The 27,631-nt window shown below is 41.3% G+C and overlaps 1 protein-coding gene across 4 annotated transcripts; it reads right to left on the reverse strand.

Annotated features, from left to right (window-relative positions):
- Window positions 1-248: 248 nt before the first annotated feature.
- On the reverse strand, window positions 249-25,631 carry LOC130193194 (LIM domain only protein 7-like). 4 transcript variants are annotated; one of them, XM_056413615.1, is made up of 30 exons: window positions 25,618-25,631; window positions 25,367-25,468; window positions 22,290-22,360; window positions 21,684-21,753; window positions 20,108-20,214; window positions 19,615-19,645; window positions 17,287-17,400; window positions 17,064-17,202; window positions 15,797-15,938; window positions 12,229-12,397; window positions 11,814-11,953; window positions 11,444-11,612; window positions 10,713-11,315; window positions 9,360-9,656; window positions 8,373-8,487; window positions 7,572-7,733; window positions 7,288-7,463; window positions 7,131-7,191; window positions 7,001-7,018; window positions 5,683-5,708; window positions 5,469-5,576; window positions 5,286-5,375; window positions 3,974-4,167; window positions 3,688-3,729; window positions 3,414-3,466; window positions 3,156-3,327; window positions 2,878-3,051; window positions 2,681-2,789; window positions 1,560-1,662; window positions 249-1,347 (listed from the first exon to the last, which is right to left on the reverse strand). In XM_056413615.1, exons 2-30 carry the CDS (start codon window positions 25,433-25,435, stop codon window positions 1,325-1,327), a joined length of 3,747 nt encoding a protein of 1,248 aa, XP_056269590.1. In that variant the 5' UTR covers window positions 25,436-25,468; window positions 25,618-25,631; the 3' UTR covers window positions 249-1,324. The 4 variants fall into 4 exon arrangements, 3 of the variants coding, with proteins under 3 accessions (XP_056269590.1, XP_056269591.1, XP_056269592.1); XM_056413616.1 differs by lacking the exon at window positions 7,001-7,018; XM_056413617.1 differs by lacking the exon at window positions 2,681-2,789.
- Between the last annotated feature and the right edge of the window lie 2,000 nt (window positions 25,632-27,631).

Raw genomic sequence — 27,631 nt, forward strand, 5'->3', positions numbered from 1 at the left:
CTTTAGCCTTGCTTCATCCAAGCTTACGTAAAAGGTCGGTTTACCAAAATAACCCAAAGCACTTTCTTACTCACCCCACACAACGGAGGTTCAGAGTTTGTTTTCCCTTTTCATTTGGTACATCTATATAAGTGTTAATGTTTCACAGACATTATGAAAAGCAGTAGTAGTTATTTTTGCACCATTTCAGTTATTTCTAAATAGTACAATCAAGATGTTATTGCATTACACAACAGATTAACTAATGGTCAGGCAGAATATTTGTTTATTCTTTCTATCCAGTTTCTTTTGACAGCATAACAGCACCTCATGCATGACGTGTTCATCTATAAATGCCTTTATATGGACATGAAGAACCGGTTTATGAGCAGGTTTCGAAAGTATCCATTAGGATCACAATCGTGATAATTCATACAAGTGTTATTCATGTCCATGAATTTACACATTGCAACTGTAAATCGTTGGATACTCATTACTTTTAGTTTGTTGTTGTCAGTCATATTTAAGAAAACAATACGCAAACACAGTAAACTGGTATTTCATGTCTGAAAAGTAGCCTCCGAAAGGTACTCTGAGGTACCTGGTATGAAATATGAAACGACATCTTGTGAAATAACATGTTAAGTCATATTGTACACTAAATCTCCCCCGCCCCCCCCCAAAACAGTTACATTTAAAATAATTTGGGCATATTCAAATGACATTTCCATTCACAGTATGAGGCAGACATTTTCACCCTGAGGCCAATGATGCCACCATGTGGTACACGAATAACAAAACCTCAGATTATGTTCGGTGCACTTTATTTACAAAAATGTTTCAATTCAGATTCCCACATGATATTATATATTGCTAATCTAAATCACTGATTTAGCCTAAAGTGCACTTGGTGAGATTACAAGACAACAGAAAGTGCTTCAGTACAAGTTAAAATGTTCCACCAGACATGTCCAATAACAAAAGAGCTTTACTATACGATTGGACAAATACCATAATGACAAGGAAGTGACATAGCAACATTTATATTAAAATAAAAGCATTCATCAAAAAAATATAATTCCCATAATTACTTTATTTTATATATATAACCCACATTTTCTTCTTACAAATTAGCTGGAGAAAGAACAGAAAGTATCAAATTAAGCACACGTGATTAAAAACAGCCATAACATGTCTACTTTCCATGTGGCTCCACAGATTGTCAACATTTGATATCAGGGAGTTTATGGTTTTACCAGAAGTTTATGCTCTAGAACAAAGGCATGGCTTGGCTGAGTGTTTTCAGACGTATCCAACAGGGCTTCCCAGCGATCCGGCTGCTTACTCACATGGAGGGGACAGCAGAAGCTAAAATATAAATACGCTTTATTAATAATACGGTATGATTTTTAGTTGAATGGCAAATTAAATTCAAGTTTCCTGAACAGCTGTTCAGCGCAGTTGTCTGGTTTAAAGCACATGATTAGGATTAATTACTTTTTCACGGCATGGGAATAGTCTATAAAAGAACAATTGTATCGATTAAGGAAAAAAACAAAAACACAACGACCAATACTTACACTCGAGTTTGAAATAGCAGGGCTCACAGTGGGGCTGGCGGTTTCGAATTCGAACCTGGACTCCATTCTCAGTTCTTCCGAGATGTCGGTGGCAGCCCACACACTGAGGAGGGGGCGAGGAGAGAAAAGAAAAATCCGAAAACCATGCAAGAGAAATCCAGCCGACGTGTAACGTGGGCCTTTTGCGTCTAAACCATTTCACCAGATTGTTCGCAACCAAAATAATACTAAGCTCCATTTCCACATACAAACACATAGTATAGAAATATGATATGGGTGTTATGTGCGTCTTCAGCTCAAATGCGGAAGAGAGCTATTTAAGAGACTTTTACAGCTACTTGCTAATGAACGTATGTCAACTCGATGCGGGGGAGCTCTGCCAGAGATTTTCACAGTAAGCATCTAAAAGCAAATCAGGACAGCAGGCGGGCTTCTCCCACTAAACCACACGCAGAGAACTGGAGACCAACAGAGAAAACGCACACAGGACTACGACACCAGACACGACCACCAGGCCAGATGCCTCGCACGGATTAGGAAAAACACTGGTTAGGAAAGATGGAAGTATAGAAAGGTGTCCGAAATGCTCCTGCTAGCAGATGCCCATTAAGCGGATTAGATTGCAACTCCATATACGAGACTCCTGCTGACCTGCTTAAGGTGTGGTCACATTAGTCTTCAGTCTCGTGAATTTTACCCACAAGAAGAAAGAAGGTCACGTCACGGTTCTGCCGTGAGTAACGCATATATCGGGCAGCACGATTGTGAGTGGAAGAAGTCTCTGGAGTGTCGACAGTCAAGTTTCCATCCAAGTGTTGCAATTTAAAAAATCAGCAAGAGAAAACACAAATTAAGCTTCCACTCAGGTATTTCTATCCGCAAAGTAAACAACGTACATAACAGGTGGAAGGAGACGCAGTGTTTTTTAGTCTCCTAGTGCAATAATTTGTTACGGTAATTGTAAAACTAGACCATGTGAAATTAAAGAACAAAGCTGAACTCTAACCTGCGAGATTGACAGAGCTTGTACCAAAACACTTTATAAATGAGGGACCGAGTCATTATTTGCAATTAGAGTGGAGCTACTGTGATTGCACCTCAACATGGCCATGACCTCTCACCTGGAAACAGGCGAGGTGGAAGCAGAGACCAAGGGTCTCTATGACCATGGCTGCCCCAATACCCAGGCCACGCTCACACACACAGCAAGTCCTCTTGCCACTGACCATCCTGGGGCAGCACATGTTAACAATGTGAGGCCAAAATAAACTATACATACAGAAAATTACAGAGAAAGGCATTCAAATCAACTACGTACCGGCTATGATGAGGGGAGTCAAATACATTTTTCTGGGATATTATTGATCCAGTGCTGTAGCGGGAAGAGGAGTTCCTACTCGGGGCAGCAACAGAGTTTGGACGAGGGCAACTGAACGGAGCAGTCGAGAAGTGGGACTGACGCAAAGTTTCCAGGTCGTCCAGGGACTCGTACCTGGAAGTCAGTTCGGAAAAGACAGTGAGGAAAAATCATAGCCAAAAGTTTTGAAACAACTGCTACCTCGTAAAAAAGGTGCAGTAGAGTCCCAAAACACCCACCTCTTCATAGGAACCCCCACATAGATTGGGGGTTTGTAAAAGCTGCTGCTGCGCTGACGTATCCAGCTGTTGTCGGTCAGAAGCTGAGTCCTTTTCTTCATCTCCTCCAATATCTGCTGCCTATCTTTCTCAGCGTTGGACACAGCCCGTCCTGTTCTTTTCCACTCATCACCTGAACCAATCGAAGCATGGCGGGTTAGCCCAGTGATGTTGCATCACAACAGATGGGGAATATCATGACCGGGAAGGTAGACTAACCTCTTGTCGGTTTGTGGGGGCCAGCCAACGCTGGGGTGGACAAGGACTTTGCCCTGTGGTCGGGAACAAGACGACAACTTATCTTTAATATGATTGGTTGTAAATAAATGGGATTTTAACATCAGCACCGAGCTGGTTGCATGCAGAGGTCACCAATCACCTTCTGCCATAGTGACCGTCTTGAAACAAACAATTCTCTGCTACAGAAACCAGACGGGGACATTTATGCCCAAAGCTAAATATTAGGAACTAGTGTACGATAACTAGTCCTGACCTGTGTGCAGGCGACAGCTTCGCAAAACAGCAGTCATCAGCCCTGAAGTGCAGCGGTGAAGCATCGAGGCCCAGCGGAAGCAGAAGGAAGCGCAGCAGATTCAGTAACCGCAGCAATGTGAAAGATCACAACAGGTCAGGCGAACAACAAGTCACTTAAATCATTTATAAATCAAAATTCTCAAACTTTCATTCAATATACAGCACAATGATCACGCATGCACGCACGTACGCACGCACACGATGAAAAAGAGCTGACAATGTGGAGGAAAAGAAAATTGATTTACCAGGCTTGTTCAGAATTCTTGTCATGCCGCTCTCCTTGTGCATTACTTTGAGGTTTCGATCCTGCTTCTTTCAGCTCATCGTGAGCAGGGCTCTGCTCTCCTCTGGCTTTGTTTGTCAATCCATTCACATACAGCGGTGCGCTGGCAGGGCTCTCACCACCATCGGTCATCTCAAAAGTGTTCTGCTTCAAATGCTTTAAAAAGAAGAAAGATACTCTATAGAAATAATGTAAAGCACTGATATTTAATGAAAGTTAGGGAGATCTATAAGGAATCCTGATATTAGAGAAAGGAAATTAAAAAGACAGCCAAAGCCAGAATATGTGTAATAAGCAGTAAAGATGAGGTTTAGCAGGTTTTACTCATTAGAGTCAGCACGCGTGTCACAGCTGCTGACTAAAACATCTCGTACTTGGAGCTTTTGATTATGCTGCATTCACATGGAATCAAGCATCGTCAGAGATATAACACCTTATCATCTCGACGGCACAGGAACAATGCATAGGTAATATTCTTATTGCTGCATGTAGCTATAAAATACACTTTACATTTAAATCTACTAATTTTCATTTCCTTTATTTAAATTCTTAAATGTAATATGCCCTGCTATTTAATTAATCCATTGTAAACATGCTTGCTGCTGCAACAAAGACATTTCCCCCTGGAGATGAATATAGTATATCTAAACGAAAATGCAGCTTTCACCTCACACTCAGAGACAATTGCTGTCTTTTAGAGGCAGGACAGGCTCAGTCTGACAGCTGGAGTGAAGATACTGTTGTCTGAAAGGGATGAATAATGCTCCAAAGTCTGGCTAAAGTTTGGTGTAGGTTAATGGGCATGGCAATTTTTCGAAGGGGGTCCCTTGACCTCTCACCTCGAGCCATCCAAATGAAACTGTCTGCATATAGGGCTCACTCGACTTAGAATTACCTAAATTGTTTGAATGGAAAGACTCTTGTGGATTAAATAAGACCCATATTAGTCATTTGACATGGTGGGATCATTTTCTTTTTAAAAACTTGACACATCTGTATAAAATGAGTTGCCTTTGGGATAATCACAGCCTCATGAAACTTTACAACCACAAACTAAGAGAGGGGGCATTCATAGGAGGGATTCCATAGTATAGTGGCAAGGGTGTTTGACTGCAATGCGGTCTACATTTATCGTTGCTGGTTGAAATACTTGGGATAAACTTTCTATAGCTACTTTATGGATGAAAATCTAATATATTTTATGATCACTCTAATCACAAATCCAACAAATGTTGTGCAGGTTGGAAAAGGCTCAGAAGACCAGTCGACATTACCCCTGACTTTCTGCATAACTCCCTCTTTGCATCTTGTTGTGCTCTCTGCCACTCAGATTCAAGCCTCTCCTGATCCCTCTGATATTGTGCCTGAAAAACAACCACAAACATATTTAGATGGTGCATTACATTCATTATCAAGATGTGCTGGGTATTTCCATTTGAAAAATAAACCAAGAAAACCTGTAGGAGGCGCTCCTGCTCTTCCTGCCACTTCTCCTGACGCCTTCGATCCTCCTCATGGTCCCATGACCAGCTGGAGGAGGAGGGGCTGAGGGATGGCACCTGGAGCTGGCGATGCACGGAGCAGACTGTAGGCTCAGACACGATCACAGTGCATAACGTATGTTTGAACAAACATATAAACACCCTTTGATCAAGTGGTGCAGTAACTTACATCTGATATCGCAGATTCTGAACCTCCTGTGTGGGAAAATAACAGGTCAGCAGAGAGAACACGATACAGTTGCTTATTAAGATGATCAAATAGTATGTAATGCCATTCAAGGCCACACACACACGTCACAAAGGATGGGGACACATTAGAAGACTGAAAATCCAAGGTATTTTGATAAGTCACTGGATCACATGATGGATTATATCACATCCTGCGATGTGGCACACAACATTTAGCTGTAGCACGAGCCAGAACCCTCATCAACATGAACTGTAGAGATTGCATAGTCTGCAGAGCTCGAGGTTTGCAGGCCACTTAATAGTTAAGAGTTAAGTGTACAGCCCTGCTGATGCCTTAGCGGCTACAAAACAAGGTTCACTGTGGACCAACATACACACGTTGGACAAAATGAACACAATTGCTGTTTTATCCCCTCTTTGTAGAGCTTTACCTGCAGGTATGGCAAACATATTTGGTAATTAAATCAAACGTCAGCTGTGGGAGGTTGTCAGATCGTACCTACTCTCATCTCCTCAGACTAGACCTGACCAAGGATGAGCTCACCTATCTGCTAACGTATCCCCAGCCTAAAGATGCTGCACACAACTTCTGAAAAAGAAACAGCTGAGCAGAAGATTTGAGCATGCCATCGTAAAATCAAAGAACAAGTATTCACTCACACACTGTATGGCAACACAAATCTGCTTTGTTCATAAGTTGATGTGCCACAACAACTAGCATGTTGTTTCGAGTACGCCACACAGTGCAAACATTTACCACACAAGTAAATCCATGAGCTGAATCCTGCCAAGCCAAAAGAGAGAAGCCGTTGTTGACACACGGACTCATCAACAACCACAAAGGACAGCTTTACAAACCAGTCATTGTGCAGAAGGCCGAGCAGTAAATGAAGCATGCATGGTGTGTTACAGACATCAGTGCCGTCAGCCCTGTGGTTGCTAGGGAAAGTTGTGCCAAGACGAGCAGCGTCGTTTGCCCCCAATTTGCAAAAGCAATTAAAACCGAGACATTTAGTTAACATTCATTTCTAGAAATGCTAAATCTTTAAAAAAAAAAATTTAAGTGAATCACCGAATATAAAAGCTGTTAAAAAGTACTGAACTAATATTGTGGTGGTACTAAAGTAAAAACTAATCTCGTCACTGTGCAGATTACGATTCGTTTTCATTAGCAGCTCCCTTCTTAAAATCTTTAAAAGTTTTCAAATAATATTAATTTCAATATATACCCAACAATTAACCAAGCAAAGCAACAGGCACCAAAGCGGCTACACGAGGAGCTCAAACTGGAATTTTACCTTTCCGTTTGAAAAATTCTGGAAGGACATATGTGAGAAATGACACAAGCTCTTATTTTATACAAGGAGCTATTCGTAAAGTATGTTTGTCATGCGTTATTGCCTTTGCTGACTTTATTCATGTTATTACCTTTACTGGCGGTGCTGTGGTTGTCAGCAAGCTCTTCATACATGACTTTACCTTGTAAAACCTGGGAAGGTGAAAGAACACCAAGATTCACCCAATGAGCAACACTTATTCTTAAGCTGCACTATCAGAAGTGATAACTGGCTAAAACATTGCTCACATCGTCAGTCTGCCCATTCAATTTGGACACTTTCCTGACTGTGGTTTCTGCAGAGGCACCACTGTTGGCATGGTGATCGGGGTAACCTATCAGAACGGGCGCTGCGGCCGTCAGATTGAGGGTCACCCTGCTCTGGCCTGCTTGGTTGTGATGATTCCCTTCACTGGTGCTCCAATCTAAGGGGAACAAACCATCAAAACTAAGGCCACACCGTTTGTCAGAGGTTACATTAGCACAAATGATCAAGGTGGTAAAAGACAAGACAGTCCTCCGGTTTATCTTACCCGTGTTGCCATAACGCCGAATGTCCATGGTCAGATTGCCAGTATTCAGGGAAGATGCCATTTTATCCCTCCACTGGTTGTAGTTCAAGTGTGCCACCGCAACTCCATTAACAGCCACAATGTGATCGTCAACACACAGATGGCAGAGCTCCGCTGCACTTCCTGAGGAGGGCGGGAACGGCGTCAAGGATATGAAGCAAGATGAAGAGAGCAAAACATTCAACGAAAGTTTATAAAAACAGTCCCAGCTTCAGAAATTAAATGTTTATCACAAACTGGGATGCAGTATTGAGGACAAGGTTGCTGTTCCAAGTTGAAAAGTAGGCCAGTAAGCCGTAGTGAGTAAGTGACACCTCATATCTAATTAAATATTCATGGTTGACTTAAAAATCACTGGCTAAATTGTCTAGTCTTATGCATGTAAAGGCACACAATAAACATTAACATCACAACGACCCACTGTTCATGCATGCCAATAATAAAATCTATAAAAACAATTTTTGGGGGATAATCTTTCACGGCCACATGACAAGCTGCTCGTCTTAGCTCGGAACAAACGGCCTCAGACACATCATTGCGTTTCAATAGTGACAATTGAAACGCCATTGCCTCAATTCTGCTCAAACCAATTACTGTTCTTTTTGTAGTTGCAGGATGTTGCAAAAAGAAAAAGAAAAAAAACTTGGAGCACAATGTACTACTCACTCATTTTACAATACAAAGTTGAAACAGTCTCAACACTTTGTGGATTGACATCTCATTTATGGTTAGTCAGACAGATAAATATAGCAAGTGTCTTACCAGGTTGAATACATCTGACCCTCGCCCCTGTGGAGTCCCAATGAGTCTGGAAACCAAAGTCTGGTCTGCTGTTGGGTCTGAGTGTAAGGCTCACTCTCATGTCACTGTGATCCACCTGAAACACACGCCCACCAACGTAAAGGTGACACCCAGTGATCCAATGTCCTGCATTTCCTGGTGGAAAGCAGATCATATGGCGTACACACCGAGGGACTCGATTATTATGGGCACTCATCACAGCAGCCCGACATAAAATGCCATCTTTGTGAAGTTTATAATGTTCAGGTTTTGTTGTCATAGATGCAGATTCATTGCTACGTTAATGTTTGTGCTAGTTCAGCATTATATCAAAAAGGAGTGCCTTCAACCCTCATTTACTTAAAGGCAGAGTATTAAAAGCACCTTAAACATGACGTCATTATTAGCTTCAGGCATTTGAGGGGTTATATCGTTTCATGGCCCTGACACCCACACAGGTGTTAACTCACACTGCAGATCAGCGGCTGATGCACATGTGTGGGTGGGTAAAAGAATATTAACGTTTGCTCCACGTCTCTTCATCACAATTGTTTTCCAAGTTTGACTTGCCATTACAAAAATATTAATGTTTTGGTCTCGCTACAAACTGCTGATCACTTAAAGAGTAACACATATTTAAATAACAATTACAACATAGACCTTCTCTGATCATGACGTCCAAGGCAGTGAAAACAGTCGCGTTCATTTATTTGCTTCCGTCTTTACAATTTGTTGTGTATCAAGCCACAATATATATATTAGCCGATTGATCACTGCTTCCAAGTAAACATTGTTAAAGAATAAGAACATAATTGAAAAAGAGATCTTTCCACTAATATGTCCAGTTCTTTTAATCCAAGTTTGGCTCATTTAGTTTTCTATTGATCAACGGGTACCTTCACGGAATTTAAATCAATTTGATAATCCTCGATTATAAAAAATTCATCCTAGAAGCATAATCCAGCATACCTTAGATGGGAGCGTCAAGGTCATGTTGCGCTGGGTCTGCAGGTTTGAATACGGCAGTGGTACTAGCTTGGTCTGGGCGTAGGGCTGATTATTGGAGCCATTGGTCTGACTTGGGAATGTGGCACCTTTCACCTCCTCGCCCTGCGGCGTGCCATTCTGCTTTGCGTCCTGTCCGATTAAGGGCTGGTGCTGCACTTTCAGATGAGTTGTCGCAGTCTGCCTTTTGAGTGAAGATTTGGATGTTGGAGAGAAAGAATCCTGTTTCCAACTTTTCAAAAGCCAACCCTCGTTGTCTACCTGGAGACAAACAGAAACAAGATGTGCTCAAAAGGATAGTCCGGAGAGATGCGTGTCATATTTACTCTGCAGCATGGCACTGTGCCGACGCAAGACCGCTGGCACTGAAGGTCTACAACCAAATGTAAAACCATATGTGAGAATAGAAATGTGGAATATTGTCGCGAGTTGACAGTTTACAATGGTACAGCAGCGTTTCTATTATTAATGAGGGCGAGCCAAGAAAACAAAAAGGTAACACAAGCTCTCTTGCATATATTACACACACACATACCCTCCAACAAACACCCACAGGCAATGCCCTCATTATATAAACTAGCTTTAGTCCCTATGTACCCCCCTAAGCAATAACCTTCCATAAAGACTGGATTATAATCATCCAGGCTATAAAATAAATGCAGGTGGCAGGTTCCTTTGAGTTAAAAGTCCTTGACACTATTAAAATGTTCAGAGAGAGAAACTCATATTTATGGTTTATGCCAGTCTCCGCACCATACCAAACACCAGCGATTTGAAAGGGTATTGATTTAAAAATTAGACACATTCAAGCCAGAATGAATTATTTGGATGGACTGGTGAGAAGTGACAGTGTTGGTAAGACAAATGCAGGTTTATCTGTGGGCGACAGAGGAGGATGGTAGACAAAAAGAATGGTTAACAGTACTGGTTAAATATTGTTTGGTAACAACCGAGAACTAAATCTAACAACACAACAAGCCACACTGCTCCCCAGGTGACATCTTGTTTATGATGCCCATGGGAGATTTAGTTTATCCCACTGACTGTCCTGCTGACTTAAATACTTGTTGGAGTTTAAATGTACTTTTATCCACAGCTGAATTACCCGAATTTGCATTAGTAATGTTTGATTAAAAGTACAGTGCTCAGCTGTCTTAGGACATCATTTGAATCTACACCAGATCTATTCTGTAAGCCACTCCAGAAAACAAGCAGATTTAAAAAAAGATAAAAAGTGCCACATAATAGTGACTGAATGTAGTTTAATCAAATAGTCTCCACACAGTAAAAGTGCAAACGTGATATCAATAAACTCACATTGCACAGTCTCGGCAGCGAGGACACCCTGGCCTGCTTGGTTCCAAAGGGTCTGGCTGTGACTGCAGAAGAGAGACGAGATGAGCCCTCGGACCTCCGGTAGCCACGGGGTAGGCTGGCTGAGCCAGACCATGATCCTGCTCTGGACAAGTACTTGTAGACACCTGCAACCTGCTGGCCTCTGCCTCGCTCCATGGCTGGTTCCAAAGTCGTCTTCTGGCTCTCTTCCTGGGACGTGTGGTTCTTGTGGGGCAAGTCGCCCAGAGCATCAACTCCTGCCTGATGAACAGCATCGGGGCACAAAGTGGGGACAACACAGAATGGAGGTTCCTGGTGAATCAACACAGGATCCCTGATGTTGGTTGACTTTGTGGTAACATTTGGCTTTTTCACATTTGTAAAACAGTTTTCTGGTTGTGCCAGTTCTGTTGTGGGCTGCAGAGAAGCTGTGCTGCACCGCGCTTTGACTTGGGTCTGGGAGCTGAAAGGACAGTCCAGAGAAGGGGTGGTAACTCCTGCTCCATCTGAAGCCAAGGAGGCAGAGTGGGTCTCCTCTCCCGAGATGTTCCCATCAGATACCGGCATGGCTCCAACTGACGATCCCTGAGAAACATTATTGAAGAATTGGAATGTAAAAAAATAAAATCAGAATTTTCACAATAATTACACTGAAGTAAACAGAACCAAGGACATTGATCAAGGTCAACCAGACACAACAACTGTAAACGTACCAGAGTGTGGGGGCTGAGTGGAGACATGGGGCTGAACGGTGTCTCTGTGGCGTCGCTGCGGGCCAGCAGAGCTCGAGTCTGTGGCCTCAGATTAGCGCTCAATGATTTTGGAGGAGAGGTGGCGTAAAGACGAGGGGTAGCGTAAGGCCTGCGTGGGGACTGCTGGTCTCTGGGGATTTGTCATGCGAGGAAAGAGGAGCCGATACAATAGAGGAAGCAGAAAAGATAGGAGGGAAGGATGTGTCATATTACATAACTGCACTGTGGCGTACTGAACAGTCATCAAACAAGGTCAGCAGCTTCAGATACACTTTAAATAAATGGGGGCAGCAACAAACTTGAGATTTCCCGATTTGTCGCAGGAGCGTACCTTAGCAGTCTGCTTTGTGCTTCCTTCTTCTCAAATTTGATCACAGCCCCATTGGCCATCTGGTTAATGACATGCTCTCGGTCTTGAAATTTCCTGTCGGTCTTGGTGCTCCTGCGACGACTCTTCCACTTTGTCAAGTCCTGAAACAAAATGCACAACCCGATAACCCTGTTGCTTGTGTGCATACAACTTCAATGTAATGTTAACATATATTTTTAACATGAAACCGCAGTTATCAAGCTAAGGAACACCATCAATCTACATTTAAAAATCAAACGGAAGAAATTCCCAAACTTATAACGCCATGACAATGGAGCAAAGTTCATCTGCTGAAGAACATGGGGCAGCTTTTGAGCTTATTGACCTTGAAAAAAAAGATGGTCATCAGTTTGGTGCAAGGCTTTTCTCGACTTACATCATGCCACTGAGCTTCACTGTCCTTGGCAGCAACGCTACACTTCGGTTTGTTTTCTAGGTTGCACTCCCTCGCCATGTCCGTCTTGTGGTCCAAATCATAGATGGTGCTCCAGTCAGGAACTTTACGCACAGGGTGCATCATCGGGATGTCGCTGAGCGATTTGCTCCTGGTTCAGACGGGCAAAAGGACAAGGGAATAAATAAACAGATTAACAGAGAAAAGCAAATCCTGCAGAAACTCCATGTAGCAGAACAAGCATGTTGAGCAATGCAGCGCAGACAAACGGCTACTTTCTGTACGTGCCCAACAGTATTAACAGCGCGACACTACATCCATACAGAATCCTTAGCAAAGTGCAAACAGGAGCGTTGCCTGCAAGTCAAGTTACTCAGCAGTATAAATGGCAACAGATGTTGCTGTCTGGATAACACAACAGCCTCGACTTTTGACAAGTGAAAGCGCCGCTGTGGGCAACAGTGTCAGAGGACATTCAAATAACTTGCAGCATTTAGAAGGTGGCATATCAAAACTGTGCTATGATTTAAATGGGCGGAAGCTAGACTGTGATTACAAACAATCCTGTAATTTGTGATACATTTTACTGTCAGGACAATTGACGGAGGCATAGCAAGTGCTTCATCATTATGAAAAGCCCAAATGATGTTTGCAGCATAATTTTGGTAGGTGGGTAAACTGAATACAAGCAAAAGCACACCCATATGAAGCAGGAGCAGTCTCAAACGCCTTTGCACAAAACCAAGGCACTCACCAAATCCAGCCAGGGTTGACCTGAACTGGTCTCTCAGGTCTGACCTGGATTTGATACGCTCTACAGAACCAAAGAAACACACGCAGACTCAACGCAATTATCTAAATATGAAAAGGCACCTGGTCTGACAAAGTAACCAACCTCATTGTAACATACAAAGGCCAGGAATGACAAGAGGCTAAACTGAACTAAACACCCATTATATAGAGATTACATAGATTACTAGCAGAATACATTATTTGACCGACGCAGCACATGCCTCGAGTACCACAGCTGTAATACAAAAGATCTTGGCAGAATGAATATGCAAAGGACAAACAATATTTTAGTTTATTGATCCACTCAATGTATCCACAACAAAGCCATAGTCACAGAAAGTGAACTGGAAAACATTAGTGTTGGCTCAAAAGGTGTGATAAATTACACAATTCTGTTATGCTATCAAATTATATAAAGGCACACGAGTCATCCGTTTAAACATTATGAACTACTGAGTCAGTCACATGATACCGTTATATCAGCACTGTCAAAGGGGCCAGAGTAAACCAGATATTGCAGTGCAGTAGCTAGGAAAACAATCAGGAACAGTACACATTTAAAGCATTTTTAATTTTCCTGACAACTTCATAAAACATCTATGTGATAAACAGGGCGACATTTGAATATCAAAATTAATTAGTTTGCTGATGGGTTAGAGATGTGCAAATACAAGAACAAATGCACTTTTCCACTTTGCTCCGTGACGAGAAGAGAAGTAGGATAGTGTTAAAGCTCGTCTCAACTCTGCTCGGTTTGCATTAGCTGTGGAGCTTCAGGACAGGAGTGAATATTCAGACTTGGGAAAGCTTCCTAGAGATGGTTTGACGCTCTCCAGATGCATCAGATACGTTTTCCACAGTAGCAGACGTCACAAGCCAGGAAATCAAGTCAAACACTTCCACGAGGAATCCAAAGCTGTATGGCTACAGTCAGAGAAAAGGAACAGAAGATGTATGGAATAAGTATATTTACAAATAAGTCTTGAAATTGAATACAAATTTGAAAGATGTTGGGTTTAGTCGTTTAAACTAGTCATCTTTCTTGCAATGTGGTGCTAGCTATTCCCATTCACCTCGCAAACTAGGATTACAGTTGCTGTTGTAGTTAAGCTTGATTTAGTAACTTTTTCCACGCTAAAGCTGATAATCAACAGAAGACATCTGACCGCATGCATGTCTAACAGTACATTATTTTAGCACCACACACACGTTAGATTGAACGGGTTACAGTCAACGTGACTCGCCATGCAAGGTTTTCTGCTTCTAAGTAAATGTGCTTATTGCTTAAGCAATGTAACTTTGCAAAAAAAGAAAAAAACAGCACAAAACTGCAGCTTCAACTTTGCCTTGTATTAGTAAATAAAGTATTTGTAAATCTTAAAGCTTCAACCCTCTCACCATCAGCACAGCCTGGCTTAATAGAGCAGTAAAATCAGCCAACAGACCTTAAGCCTTGCATTTTACGATACCATGGTCTTCTCTGAGAGCCGAGGTAGATCGTGCGCACACGAGTATCCTCTTCAGGTGTCCAATATCGGGGTAAGAAGCGGTCAGAGTTTGGGTTGTTTGATGTCTGATGAAGGGTGTGCCGCACTCGCCGGGAATACAAGTCATCTAGGACAGGATCCGCGTCAGTATAATCATCATCATCCGAGTCGTTCTCACACTGAGCCCTCAGGAAAATATCCTCATCAACGGCCCACTTGGGAGGACTCGCAGTGTGGTGGGGTTGAGGGGAGAAAGGGGAATCTTCAATGCTGCAGCAAAGAGCGGTATACCCACAGACATCACTTTTGATCAAATAGTTATACCGAGTATCACAGAAATTATCTCGGAGCTGCTGCAAAATGTTAAAAAGGTAGAAGTGTGGCTGATTAATGCATGGAGGCAAATTCACAGTTTTTTGGGGGGGGAGAGAGCCAGTTTGGGTCCAAGTGGAGTGGCAAGTACTGTGGTTCAGAAATGGAGCAAAGCAGAGCACCGACAACACATTTGATCTGTTGAGCGAGACTAGTGTAAAAATACACTGAAAACAACGCTAAAATATATTCCTTCGAATAAACGTATAAAAAAAAAATTATATATATATAAAATAACGGCCGAGGCCAAATTTCACCCACTGAAAAAAATGTACTTATATTGATAACTAGAACTGGCTGCTGCTAACAATTGGTAAGAACAAAAGCACAGACATCACTTCGTCTAGAGCGACACGGACGTTCTGATTTAATTCTAGCATGAAAGATGCAATGCAAAAGGGTATAAATACCATCTCAAGATAATTACCAACTGTGTAAAAGTCTACTTGTGGTGTTCATGAATGCACGCCTCTCCACATCATTGATTTGGGCTTTGTGTGAAGAAAAATGTAAAAAATCCAAGCAGTGCCTAATTGATTTGAAAACCTTGAAATTTGATGCATAATGAGTTTGAACCGAGAACAATCGTGTCATTACACGATTGATAGATATCAGCACAGTATTGGAATGACAGCCGTTTCCCAAAAACTGAATGTTTCAAATGGACTCAGGAATAAAATTATGTTGTCTTGGGAATGTTAAAGCTGAAGTTCCACATAAAGTAAATATGTGAAATTACAAATAAACAAATTAAAAAATGATGAATAAAATCATGAATTATTTAGAAAATTCATTGAGAAATTTAATAAAAGAACAATCTCAATAATTTGTTAACCATTCTTAAGCGGCTGTGAGTTAGTGGCAGTCCGGAAACTCAGTAATCAATACATCTGCAGTACCTGGCGAGCGTAGCAGCGTAGCTCCTTCCAATCTCCTCCCGTTCTTGTTTTCTCGGTGGGAGAAAATCTTTGTTCAGCTGGGTTGAGGGCTGTGTTGTCTCCATCTTAAACACCTGCTCAGCTTCAGCGTCACTTCCACAACCTTGAGACCACAATTCGTGGGAAATGAGAAACAGAAAGGATAAAAGTCTGGAGAACTACGAGGGGAAACAAGCCAAAACGAATTAAAACTGACTAGGCCACGAATGCATAAAAAAATGAGTGTCGCTTCGAAGAACGTCAGTGGTGGACTGAGTTTATACAGCGCTCAGTATTTTGCCCTCTCTCATCTCACAAAACTTTTAGCACCATAGTGTGGAACTTGCCACAATCCATCACTGACGTGCATGGAGAACAACACAGCAGAGCGAAGACAAATGACACATTGAGTAAGAAGATTAGAATGTTGTTGATCCAACAAAAATGTAGTTGATCAAGACGGTTGCATATGAAACAATCAAATTATTGTAATTCATCAATCAAGATAAATGCTTTCCTTCTTTAGCAGACCGACAGTAGCAGGCAAGTCTTCTCAAAAGAAAAACACATTTGTGGATTGGGTCAGTGGCGTCCCTAGGCTAAAAAACCCGGGGCTAAAGCCCCGGATGTTTTTTAATTAGCCCCGAATGTTAATTTCAACAACAACAACAAAAAAGATTTGGCACACAAGTGGTTAACACCTCCAGGTCGCACATGACGTCATTCACCCAAAACAGCGGAGTCAGACTGGCAGCAGGCGCACGTAACAGCAAGCTGCTGTCTGAGAGTGTTTCTATGTCTACACATTTCGCTGCTTCACTCCTCTGGGCTAAGCCCAGCGCCGCCGCTCCCATAACGCACATCGCTCTGCCGTGATACACGCCGACACATCCGCACACACAGGTCAGCACACTCTCATTGGAAAAACTCACTAGCACCCCCCCCCCCCCCGTCGACAACGTTCGCCGTGGGCTAAGCCCCAGATGTATCCAAATCCTAGAGACGCGCCTGGATTGGGTGCGATATCTTCGCCTCGAGCAAAAGTTGCATCAGCAGTTTGGGCTCTTTTTTTTTTTTTGCAAGCTTAAAGGGAAAGAGCACGTCACTATTAGCCAATAGCCACACTGATTACAAAGTGATTTCAGAAAATTATAAGCTTTCCAGTAACAATCTTTTTTTAAACCAAAAATAAAAAAGAGGCGCACTTTAGGTGGAGCGCACAAGTCATCGAGTACAATGCTAAACATACCTTCACTGTTTGGCGGGAGGGCTCGGGAATCCAGAGAGTCAATGTTCTCGGCCTTGTAGCTTGGTCTCGTGCGGTGACATTCCTCCCTCACGAGGTACCAGCACTCTTTTGCAAACACATTGCCGCCTTCATCTAGTGCCTAAATATAGAAGGCAGTCAGGAAATAAAAATATATATTTTTTTTAACTACAAATATGGTGAAAAGCCTAGAAGAACCGTTCACCTTGGACAAGGCCAACCCTAACAGCCCTTCGAAAGCCTTGAAGTTCAGCTGGGGACCATCGTAGAGCGTGTCAAGGTGAGCCTTGCGACCCAACCAGTAGATTGTGATGAGAACCTGAGAGAGTAAGTGCACAACATGACCAACCACACACACACACACACACCCTCCACTTCCCTGCTAAAAAGGAAAGTGGCCTAGACAAGTGCTCAAAACATGGGTCAGATTGCTGTGGACAGTCAGTAAGACACAACCCTGACACCATTAGTTTAGACCTCTTCCTGGCATTTTATGTTTTATTATTTGAGTTTGCAAAACGTTTGGACACTATTAGTTTCTCATTTTCCTTGAGGCGAAGGTTATTATCTAACAAACAGCCTTTCTTTAGGGCAGAGTAGCAGCCTGTGTTGTAATGTGATAATTTACAACATTACATGTCGGAATGTCTCTTTATGCATCTTCAAAGTCCTCAGAGCGGTCATCAGATTGAAAAGATGCACGTCATATGGCCTTGAGAGATTTGGGTCAATGAATAGCAAAGTGCTTGCTGATAAAAGTTCATGATTGCTAATAAATACCCTTTTATGGATTCCCCATAATGTTTGATTGGTTTCTGTAGCTGCTACTTTACTGGTCCATTGAAGGCACGAACAGACATCATCCTTGAGTTCTAGCCATCAGTGGTGTAGCAATACCACCTAATTAAAAGAGTTGCTTTCATGTTTTTCAGCACAAATGACAATCAATGTAATATGCAACAGCAAAAACACATTTATGTTGGACATCTACTTCCGATTGAATCATTGAAGCTAAAATGTTTTTTTAGTTTTCCCTCATTTGTATACCCAAGAGTAAACAAGCATTACGGGCTCATGAAAGTCTGAAGCAGAGACAGGATGTGCTAATTTGTTAATAGCCTGCCACCTACAGTACCTCATGCAAGGCAAATCATTAAACTGCTGACAACAAGACGATTAATCCTCTTTAAATGTTGTCATTTATAGTAAATTATTTAAGCACCTTTAAATCTCTCAAGTCCTGTTAGTCATAATTCACTGTTCAGCCATTAGCAGACTATAGCACATGGCTCAAGACAACTCAATAAATCATAAACAGTCATATAAAACTCCAGGAAAGAAAACAATCCTTACTTAATCCAAATGTTTAGGGTGCAATAATACGTGTGTAAACATTAATCCTCATTGCATAACTGCTGCATGTAAAAACAGTGACACTCAACTATGGATTGAAACTAATTGTTTATATATCTGGTTTGGAGACCTGCAAGAAAACTGTGGACTTCAATGGACTCAAATTGACCCTAATTGGTTAATTCAAAGAAAAATGCTACACCCATTTCAAAGAAAGAGTGCTCTGACAAACAGCCTCATTACCGTGTCCAAGTTGTCAGTTATTGTGCGACTCAAACGAGGCTTCCCAGATAACCAAACATCATACAATTCAAAACATGTCAAATACCAGCCGTGCACACAAGCGTGCACAGTACTCGCATGTTCCACACACACACTGGTGAGAGACAAGTGTACAGATACAGTGAGGGCTCGATCACACCAGACACGCCTCTCAAAAACGCATCGCCCGCAAAACCATTGATTCCCTATGGTACGGCGCGACTTTCAGAAGCGCCTTTTAAATGCCACGCGGCGCATTTTTCTTGCGTTTTTCAGGGGCGGTTAAAAGTTAAAATATTCTCAACTTTAAGCGCGAGGCGCGGAGGCGCACAGCTCATCAATGTCACACTCGGCCAAGGCAGCCAATCGAATCAAGCAGGAGGCGGGCTTTCCTTCCTGTTTTCCCGAGGAGAACCTCATATTATATATTATATTAGCAGTATTTAATTACGAAGATCTTTATAATTCTAAACACGATTCAAACTGACTTCTGCTCGGTCGGAAGTGCAACTGAAAGCCTCGCCATCGAGACACAACTCATGGAATAGATGGTGGCATTCGCCGTACTCTTTCCTTTCTTTTTTAAATATATTGAACCCAAAATCAATGGTTGGTTGCGCACGCAGGTCCGCTCCACAGGCGCACTGCACTGTTTTGCCCGGCAGGTTTTTGACAAGGTGTTTTTGGTGCGGCTGCGTTTTTTAGAGTCGCATCGAGTGTGATCGAGCCCTAAACCAGCGATGAAACCAAAATACATTTGATGCCAGATTATTGCGAAAAATAAGATGTTGATAACTAGTGGAGCAATACCCCGGAAGGTTTTCAAACTTAATGGCCAGGAGAGGGAATCAAAAAAATATATGAATGATAGAAAAACATTTACAGTTTATATTGGAGAAATAATTCTGGTCACACTTACATTTTTTAGTCTTCTGTCGCTTTCATCTCGCCTAAAATAAAGATGGATAAACAAGTATCGATACAGAAGAGTGATGCTCTTAATGCTGCAATGTAAAGTATGGTTGCATACTGCTGTTAACAAGATAGCTGTGTGGGGAGAGGGCAGGGGGGGAGAGAGAACTACAGTGACATCTGAAGCCTTTTCATTTGCAACCAAGCTACTTATCAGACTGTACAGAGAGGCAGACATGCCATCAGCTCATACCTTGAAAATGCAAAGCAGCTGTGAGACTCTAACTATAAACTGTTTCCAGTTCAGGCATTACAGTTAAAACAACCTCAATGTTAAATGTGCTCAAAGTAGCAAATCATTTTTTTTCTTCTTAATCAAGCAGTCAGACTAAACAAGTGGGTTGACCTTCAGAAGTAAAAAGGTGTGCATATCTGAGCTTTCGGCAGTTGTACACCTTCACTTAACCCGACAGGAGACTACTTCTGAGAGACATCTGTACCTGAGTGTTGCACGAGTGGACAGGTCCTGCAGGTCTCCTGGGTGGAACAGCTGAGACACATTCAGTCCCACTTTGCCACAAGCTTTCAGGAATACATTCACGTTATCCTGGAGATTAGAAGTACACAGACGGGTAGAGAATCAGAAAAAAAGAGTTTTAAACAACGCCTGCTCTGAAATGCATTTCCACGGTTATGAATTAGTCTACAATAATTAAATTACTTGTTTATAATTTTGCACACAGAAATTCAAAAGTGGTTCGTGAAAAGGTTAAGTCAAAGCCACAGATGGTATAAATGTAATTTGAAAGCTTTCAATGCATTTCATGATGACCTACGGGGTTTACTTTCATCATCATGTTCATTTTTATTTCTTCAACTAACTCCAGTATATAACATGGTTGTAGTTTACTGCAGTCAATGAAACCCAAAAAATATAATACATTTGTGAAAGGTAGTTACCCTGTGCTGAAATGCATATTGTACTCTAGGTACTCTAGGTTGAATGCACTTATTGTAAGTCGCTTTGGATTGCTAAATGACATGACATGTAATGTAATATTGTATTTGCTCCACTTGTTAACTTTGTTAGCAGCTAGGCTAGCCAAGACAGATGTCTCATCCACTTCATTGATACCAAATGACAACACTAGGAACCATAATCTTATCAAAGCAAATAAAGTACTCAAAATCATTAAAAGAAATCTCAACAATGGCAGCTTCTACATATTTACAGTATTATCTACCTTATTGTGATCATACGTCTGCAGCCACTTCTAAAAAGTAACCTTTTTTAATGATTATAGTCATTCTTGTTAATCCATAACTGTAAGCCCTCTCACTGAGAGTTAGTCAGATAAAGCTGAGGCAGTCTCTAGTGGCAAATAGACCAATATATAAATACTATTTTATTTAATCCTGCTGCAATGACCTTTTATAGATGAGATATCTACAGAAAAGTCAATTAAGGTGTTCAAAGTTCTAAAAACAAAATATATGCTGTGCATGTTTAAATGGCTTCTTGAGAGTGAAGTAAAAAAATCAATATAGACACCTATGTATGGTAATATCAGCAGTAATGCCGAGAGGCCTGTGTTTACATTCTAGCTGCTGGTTAAAACAAGCAAAATCATCACTTTATAAGATCTCAAAGTAACTGCAGATTCTCTGCTGAATCTGCACCTCAAACCCGCCATCACCACCTTTAGTCCAACATCCACTGTTGGACTGAACACAACAGTGGATGCATAAGTTGAAATGTATCTTTCATGCCTTCCTCCTTTTGCTTTGGGCAGTTTTGAAAAACACAGCCTGAAGCCTCAATGAAAATCTGTATTTATGCCAAAAACATTTAAATTAAAAAAATCAGATATTCAGCAGTTGGGTTGTCACACTGAAATGCAGTTTCAGGTTCATTCAGACACCGTCTCAGTGCCTTGAACAGGAAACTACAAGATGTGTCAACTTCCTGGATAGGAGGCGCCTTTTTATTTTCTCATGCTTTACACTCAAGACTGCCTGTGCCGAACCACCAAGCTACCCGTTACACACACGTCAACTGTACAATCTAAAACTCACCAGGCCAGCAATGGGAGTTGAAAGCCTGTTTATTCTCCTAATAATGCCAGGTTTCAACCGGTTGATCAAGCTATAAGAATAAACAAAATTATTCAGCAAACATTTTTTTAAACATTCCAGTTTGAAGCTGCACATACAAAACAAAAGAAACAATGTTTAATGGTATGACCAGGGTGCTGTTGCAGACAAGATAAATAGTGCAGGGCTCATTAATAGAGACATTAATGAGCAATCACGGCATTTAATTAAAAAAAGAAATGTAACAAACTTAAAACCAGTTTGATTGCATGTCAGAGCTTTAAGTTAACGAGTTGTCTGACTAACCTGCATTTGTTGGCCTCATTGTTCTTTTGCAGCTACAAACTGATGTTATAAAGGCCAATGGTTATTTAGAAGACTAAACTCCACAGAAGAGGGTAAGACAATTTTAATTTCATTTCATTCTTTGGCTATGCAATTTTGTGACGTTTACCTAAAAGCAGGTTTAGAAACACTGGAGGCCACATCAACGAGGTGCAACTAGACTAACTAACCAGAGGTTCCCTCAGTCAAGTAGCTAACATTTCATTAAAATAAATAAAGTAGGATTTCTGCATCATTACTCACTCGCAAAGCAGGACTCCATTCTCCAGGGCAGCACGGAAGTCATTGCAGCCAAATGATTTTTCAGTCACTTCCTAAAAAATAAATTAAAAAAAACAGTGTGAATGGAATACATACATTGATCTTTAAGTTTAAGCTTTGCCACTATAAATATAAAATGCTGTTACGACACATTCAAGTGGATTGTCTGTAAATGCAATTGCATTCACATCAATAGGATTTTATAGTAAACATTCACCCGTGTTATTTCGTAATACCTAAAAGCATTCCGGTATTGATGCAAATGTTGATAGGTATCAAATAAAAGCAAAGAAAGGACAAATATGGTTGCGGAAGTTTTAAATAATGCCACCATTTCAGAGACCTGATCATTTTCAACTGTCAAACATCCCTCAGTATATCATTGCATTACTTATTTTTGTAATACATAAATGAGGTCTCGATCAAAAATGTTTGTGCTGCATATTTTGTTAAAAAAGGACTAAGGCCAAACATCATGAGCTGCTTTTTTTCAAATACTAAAAAATGTACATCAGCATCATAAATTCAACACTGCTATATAGTATACAGGCTCCCTAAATAATTATTAATTCACAGAAGCAATAGTAAACAGTACATAGAAAAAACACAACAATGAATTTAAACCCAGTTTGTTAAGGGCAGAGAGGGTTCTACAGCGTTAAAAATATTTTTATTAAAAAAGACAAAAACATGGCAGAAATACGGAAAAGAAGGTCCTGGTTGAAGTTAATTAAAGTCGTTCTTCAACCCACAGTGAAGACACTCCCCTGTTTTGTAGTTCTCAACAGGAAAATAAAGTAAATTAAGTGAGCTAGATAATGTTAAGATTCAGCTGAAAAACATTCCAATGACTGCACAAAAGCAAGACTTGATAGATATAAATCACAAAATATCCAAATAAGTTTGATATAAAACATGATTTCATCAAAACAAAAGGAAAAGCAACCTAAATGAAGAAAGCAGAGTGCAAAGTGAGCTTTGTAATGAGGACATAAAAATGGGGCTATTAAGTTTCAGCTCCATAACTAACAGAGGGCATCAAAAGGCTATTCTTCTCCATAATTAGTCCCCCCCAGGAATCCACAATCACAATTCATTTTGGGTAGAACTGGGCACTGGGCGGAGGCTTCTCAGAGGAATCAGACCAGCAAAGCAGTGCCAGGTTAACGCAATCAAACAATAATTGGAAATTGAATTCAGTGGATTTCAACCATATAAACATGCGACTTGAAAATGTAAAATGTTGCTAAAACGCAGTTTCCCATAAATGTATAAGGATCAAACAAGGCAATTATCTCACTAGGGATGAAAAAAATAGGCATTATTACAATAATCCATGTGCTCTAGTTTGAAGACACAAGGCCAATAGATCAATATAACATTTGGCGCTGCAGTGACCAGTCGATACATCTGCAATTAAATAATAATTTTCAAATGTCCAACATTTGTTAGCTTCTCAAATGTGACGTCATGTCCAGCGCCGCCACTCCCATAACGCGCACTACGCGCTGTGCGTAGGGCACCAAGTCCTGAGGGGGCAGCACAAAATAGGCAACTAAAAAAATCCTCATAGTTATAATAATAATAAAGCCGATATTATTTCAGTCTAGAAATATTAGGCACCTTTTAGGCATGTATATCACAAAACAGGCAGAACAAGAGATATATTTAATCGCTCAGCACCCTGAGAATAGTAAGTTGCAGTCCTTTCAATTAAAAAAAGTGATATTGCACTTTATTTACAGTTAGAGATAAATTCCTCTGATTAGGTAGTGTAGGCCGTGTGCCACTCCTGTTTCAGCTGAGACTAAATGGACTGTTACCATAATGTAGAAGAGGCCAATCTATTCTTATTTCTTCTCAAGTCCAGTAGGGATTGAGCAAACATTTTCATGCAATTTGCTGCTGGTACTGTGCTTATGATGAACAGCAACAATGTATGTACACTTGAATGCATGGAAGCCTATTATCCTGCAATCTGTTACACTGAATATTGGTGCCAAAATGTTCCTGATGTTATTTGGCACAAGGGAGAATTTATGATACCATTTTCCATTTCCCAAAAAGCAGCATGCTTTGCTCCCCTCAAACACACACACGCACACACACACACACACACACCCACACACCATCCTTGCTCATCCATCCTTTCATCCGCCGGTGCAGGGAAATGGGGGTAAAATTGGCATGGGCGTACTGCCAAGAACGCACTGGACAGAATTGTCATAATGATCCACTCAGACACAATTGACATTAATGGTCCCATTTAGAGTTGGTCAACATTCGGTGACCACAGCCTACTAGTTGTATTCATTGGTTATGATTTAAGGATTACAACTTCAATGTCTTGGCAGCAGCCTGAAACAACCTACAAAACGCATTGCTATAAAAACAACCACATACTCCACAATATGTGCCTGGAGTAACCTGCCTACATCACATCTCAATTGACAACACCATACATGTGTTGCATTCATGGCTTATTTGTTTGGGACAGAACCTATTTAAATAAACAAGCTTTCAGATTAAAGTATCAGTGTTTATAGCCGATGCTAATTTGCAACACCAGTCCCTGGTAGAGCATTTATGACACTAGAGGAGATTGAGAAAGTGGTCGTAAAGAACACAGTAAGGCTTTTCTCTTAAACATTACCTAATTATCTGCCCTGCTTCAATTCAATGTGCATTTCCCTCTCAGGCTCTGTGAGTGCTGCAGTCAAATCATTGTTATCTGTGCAACCACATAAGATTATCACACAGGGCTCACTTTGTCAGGAGACAAACGCTTACAATTAGTTAGCATTTGAACTCAAAATAAGTCTGAACATTTAGGTTTGAGTAATGAGTCAGAGACATGTTTTTAGGCAGTTTAAAGTTCTCATGAGTTTTGTTTCCTTTCTTAAAGGCTAAAAAGGCTGCACTGGAGAAAAGAAGCCATTTCCTTTCTCCACGAGGGGTTAAGTGACTGACAGGCTAACTCTTCATGGTAGTTTTGCGCATTAATAAGTTAAGAGGACAAACACAGGAGTAAAACCAGAAGAATGAAAAAGGTGTCGTACCTGAATCCAGCGTCGAGCCTCGTTGAACGCGTCTCCACAGCTCACACTGGTCTGCTGGCGCCACTCCATCGTTTATTTTGTGAACGGGCAAACGGCACAACTCTGACGGAAGGGCAAGAGGGCAAACTTAGCTAAACACCCGTTAAATCAGCAGCGACCGTACGTCGTCAACCACAACGCAGGGCGAGCAAACACGTTAAATTAATGCCAGCAAACATGAGGAACATTCATGCAACTTGTATTTATTTTACTTTTAAAAAGTCACCTGCCGCCGCGTGGAGCTGCTCACCTGTGAAAGCTCTGCGCTAATTGACAGTTGTTTGATTATCAGCTGCCCCGCACTTCTGCCCCCGGCTTTACGGTCACTGACACCTTTCGCCTATTGGTCGAAGGGAAGAGGGAAAGGTCTCCGCCCACTTCAAAACTTCAGGCAAAGTTGTGGGATCTGAAGTTAAACCGAGAGGAAGATCTGCAGAGGCTCATCGACCCTCTGGTGGCCTGCTGGTGTGTGAGCCTGTGCTAGGTGGGGAACGAGACACATTTATTTAGTTGCTCAATTAGTTTTAGCCTTAAAGTGCAATTTAAATACATTAAAGTTATTGAAGCCTACAATGCAGCTAAAATAACACAGAGCACATAGGGTCCTGAGCAAATACCCATGGCTTGACCAAAACAACCAAACAGTCTGGTCTATTGTGCATCCTGCATCTTCGATAATACATGTTGTTGTTTGGTGAACATGCAGTGGCCCTTGCTGAGCTTAGAGGGCATCTCTTCTGGTTGATTCAGACGTGTGACCTCACAGCTACCACTGCGGCAGGCAGAGAGTGCTAGCTGAGAGGTCACACAGTAGTAAGAAGCCTTGTGGAAAGTCACCCATCACCTTCAGAGGATGACAAGCTGTGAAATGGCAAATGTGTGGAATCCAAATGTTTACATAAGCTATACAGAAACAATCTGCTTCTGTCTCCTCTTCCTTTCTTTCACACCCAGATCCTCGCTCTTTCTCTGCAGAGAGAGCAGCAGCCTGATAACGTATGCAGAAAATGACATTGTGTTTCAAGGGTAGGTCTCTTCCCTCTCTTGTCTTTCTGTGGTGAAGTGATCAAGGGTGGCCTCTGACAATTACATTTTCACACACCATAGGTTACTGCATATGTCTGTGAATAGAAAACTGTTTTTCTTTTGTATTTTTTTTTTGCTCAATTGAAATCGAGGCACAATACGATTCTGGTATGTGGGCAATGTCTTGTATTACAGCACGTGCTGCCTCCAATCCAATTCCCTGCCAAATGTCCAAAGAGGTGCGCTAATGGGGGACAAGGAAGGTGATGGAATCACAATATTCAGAAGCAGAATGAGGTGCAGAGGTGTAGGACACTGTAGAACATTTAATGACATGCCTATTAAGAGCAGAGAGAACATTAGGTGAATCAATAGTCCTCACTGAATTTCAATTTATTATGTTAAGCGGGGAAATTAAAACACATTTCCTGCACCATCTGGTCGTGTTATTACTCCAATAGGATAGGAGGGATTCACTTTTTCCCCCCTTCAATCCTTAACTCTCTAACTTGTGCATATGTATTAAGACTGAGAGTGTCCTCAAGATTCAGAAATGTTATTGAAATGGTTCGCCATGCTAAAAAAAAAAAAAAAAAAAAAGAATCATACAAGGACACTCTTAACCTTTTTTTCATTAAGTTATGAAAACAACAGGTAGACACTTAAACACAGCAGGCTGCAAATAATTTATTTTTACAAAAAAGCCTGGCTCTGTTTCTGTACATCTAAGTGTACAGTGCTATCAAAGTGAAAACGGCTCTGTTCATCCTTTTGCAGTGCTTGGTATTTGTTAGAATTATCTTGGCTTGTTAGATCGCCTAGTATATTCATGTCCATGTCCTCATGTGGGATCGTGACCACAGCTCCGTCTCCTGTGTCAGCGATGTGCTCCTTCCTAACGGAAGGAAATAGTACTCCACCACCCCTGCACATGTGATTCTAATTGATCTTGAAACTGAAGGGGGGCACACTTGAGAAAACAGATTGATGCACATCAGCTTTATTACAAGGACGAGGGTTTGTGGCACGTTCTGTTCTGCTGCTGATTAGATGAAGAGGGAGATTAGTCAGTCTCAAGATTAGACTTCAATGATGCAAACAATATCACTGGTCCCATGAGGATTTATTTAAATTCTGTACATAATATGATCTGATGTGGGTTCATTATGTGTACTGTGAAGAAGATAGATTGTGTATATA

Source organism: Pseudoliparis swirei, chromosome 4 (assembly GCF_029220125.1).
Source record: "Pseudoliparis swirei isolate HS2019 ecotype Mariana Trench chromosome 4, NWPU_hadal_v1, whole genome shotgun sequence".
Classification (NCBI taxonomy): Eukaryota; Metazoa; Chordata; class Actinopteri; order Perciformes; family Liparidae; genus Pseudoliparis; species Pseudoliparis swirei.

What these genes read in the sequence shown, in the direction of transcription:
- LOC130193194 (XM_056413615.1), bottom strand. Translation starts at nt 25,435, where the DNA reads ATGGAGTGGCGCCAGCAGACCAGTGTGAGCTGTGGAGACGCGTTCAAC. An exon ending in TAGGGTTGGCCTTGTCCAAG is followed by an intron (nt 17,203 to 17,286) that starts GTGAACGGTTCT and finishes TTCTATATTTAG; the next exon opens with GCACTAGATGAAGGCGGCAA. An exon ending in AAGCTGTCGCCTGCACACAG is followed by an intron (nt 3,467 to 3,687) that starts GTCAGGACTAGT and finishes TCCCGACCACAG; the next exon opens with GGCAAAGTCCTTGTCCACCC.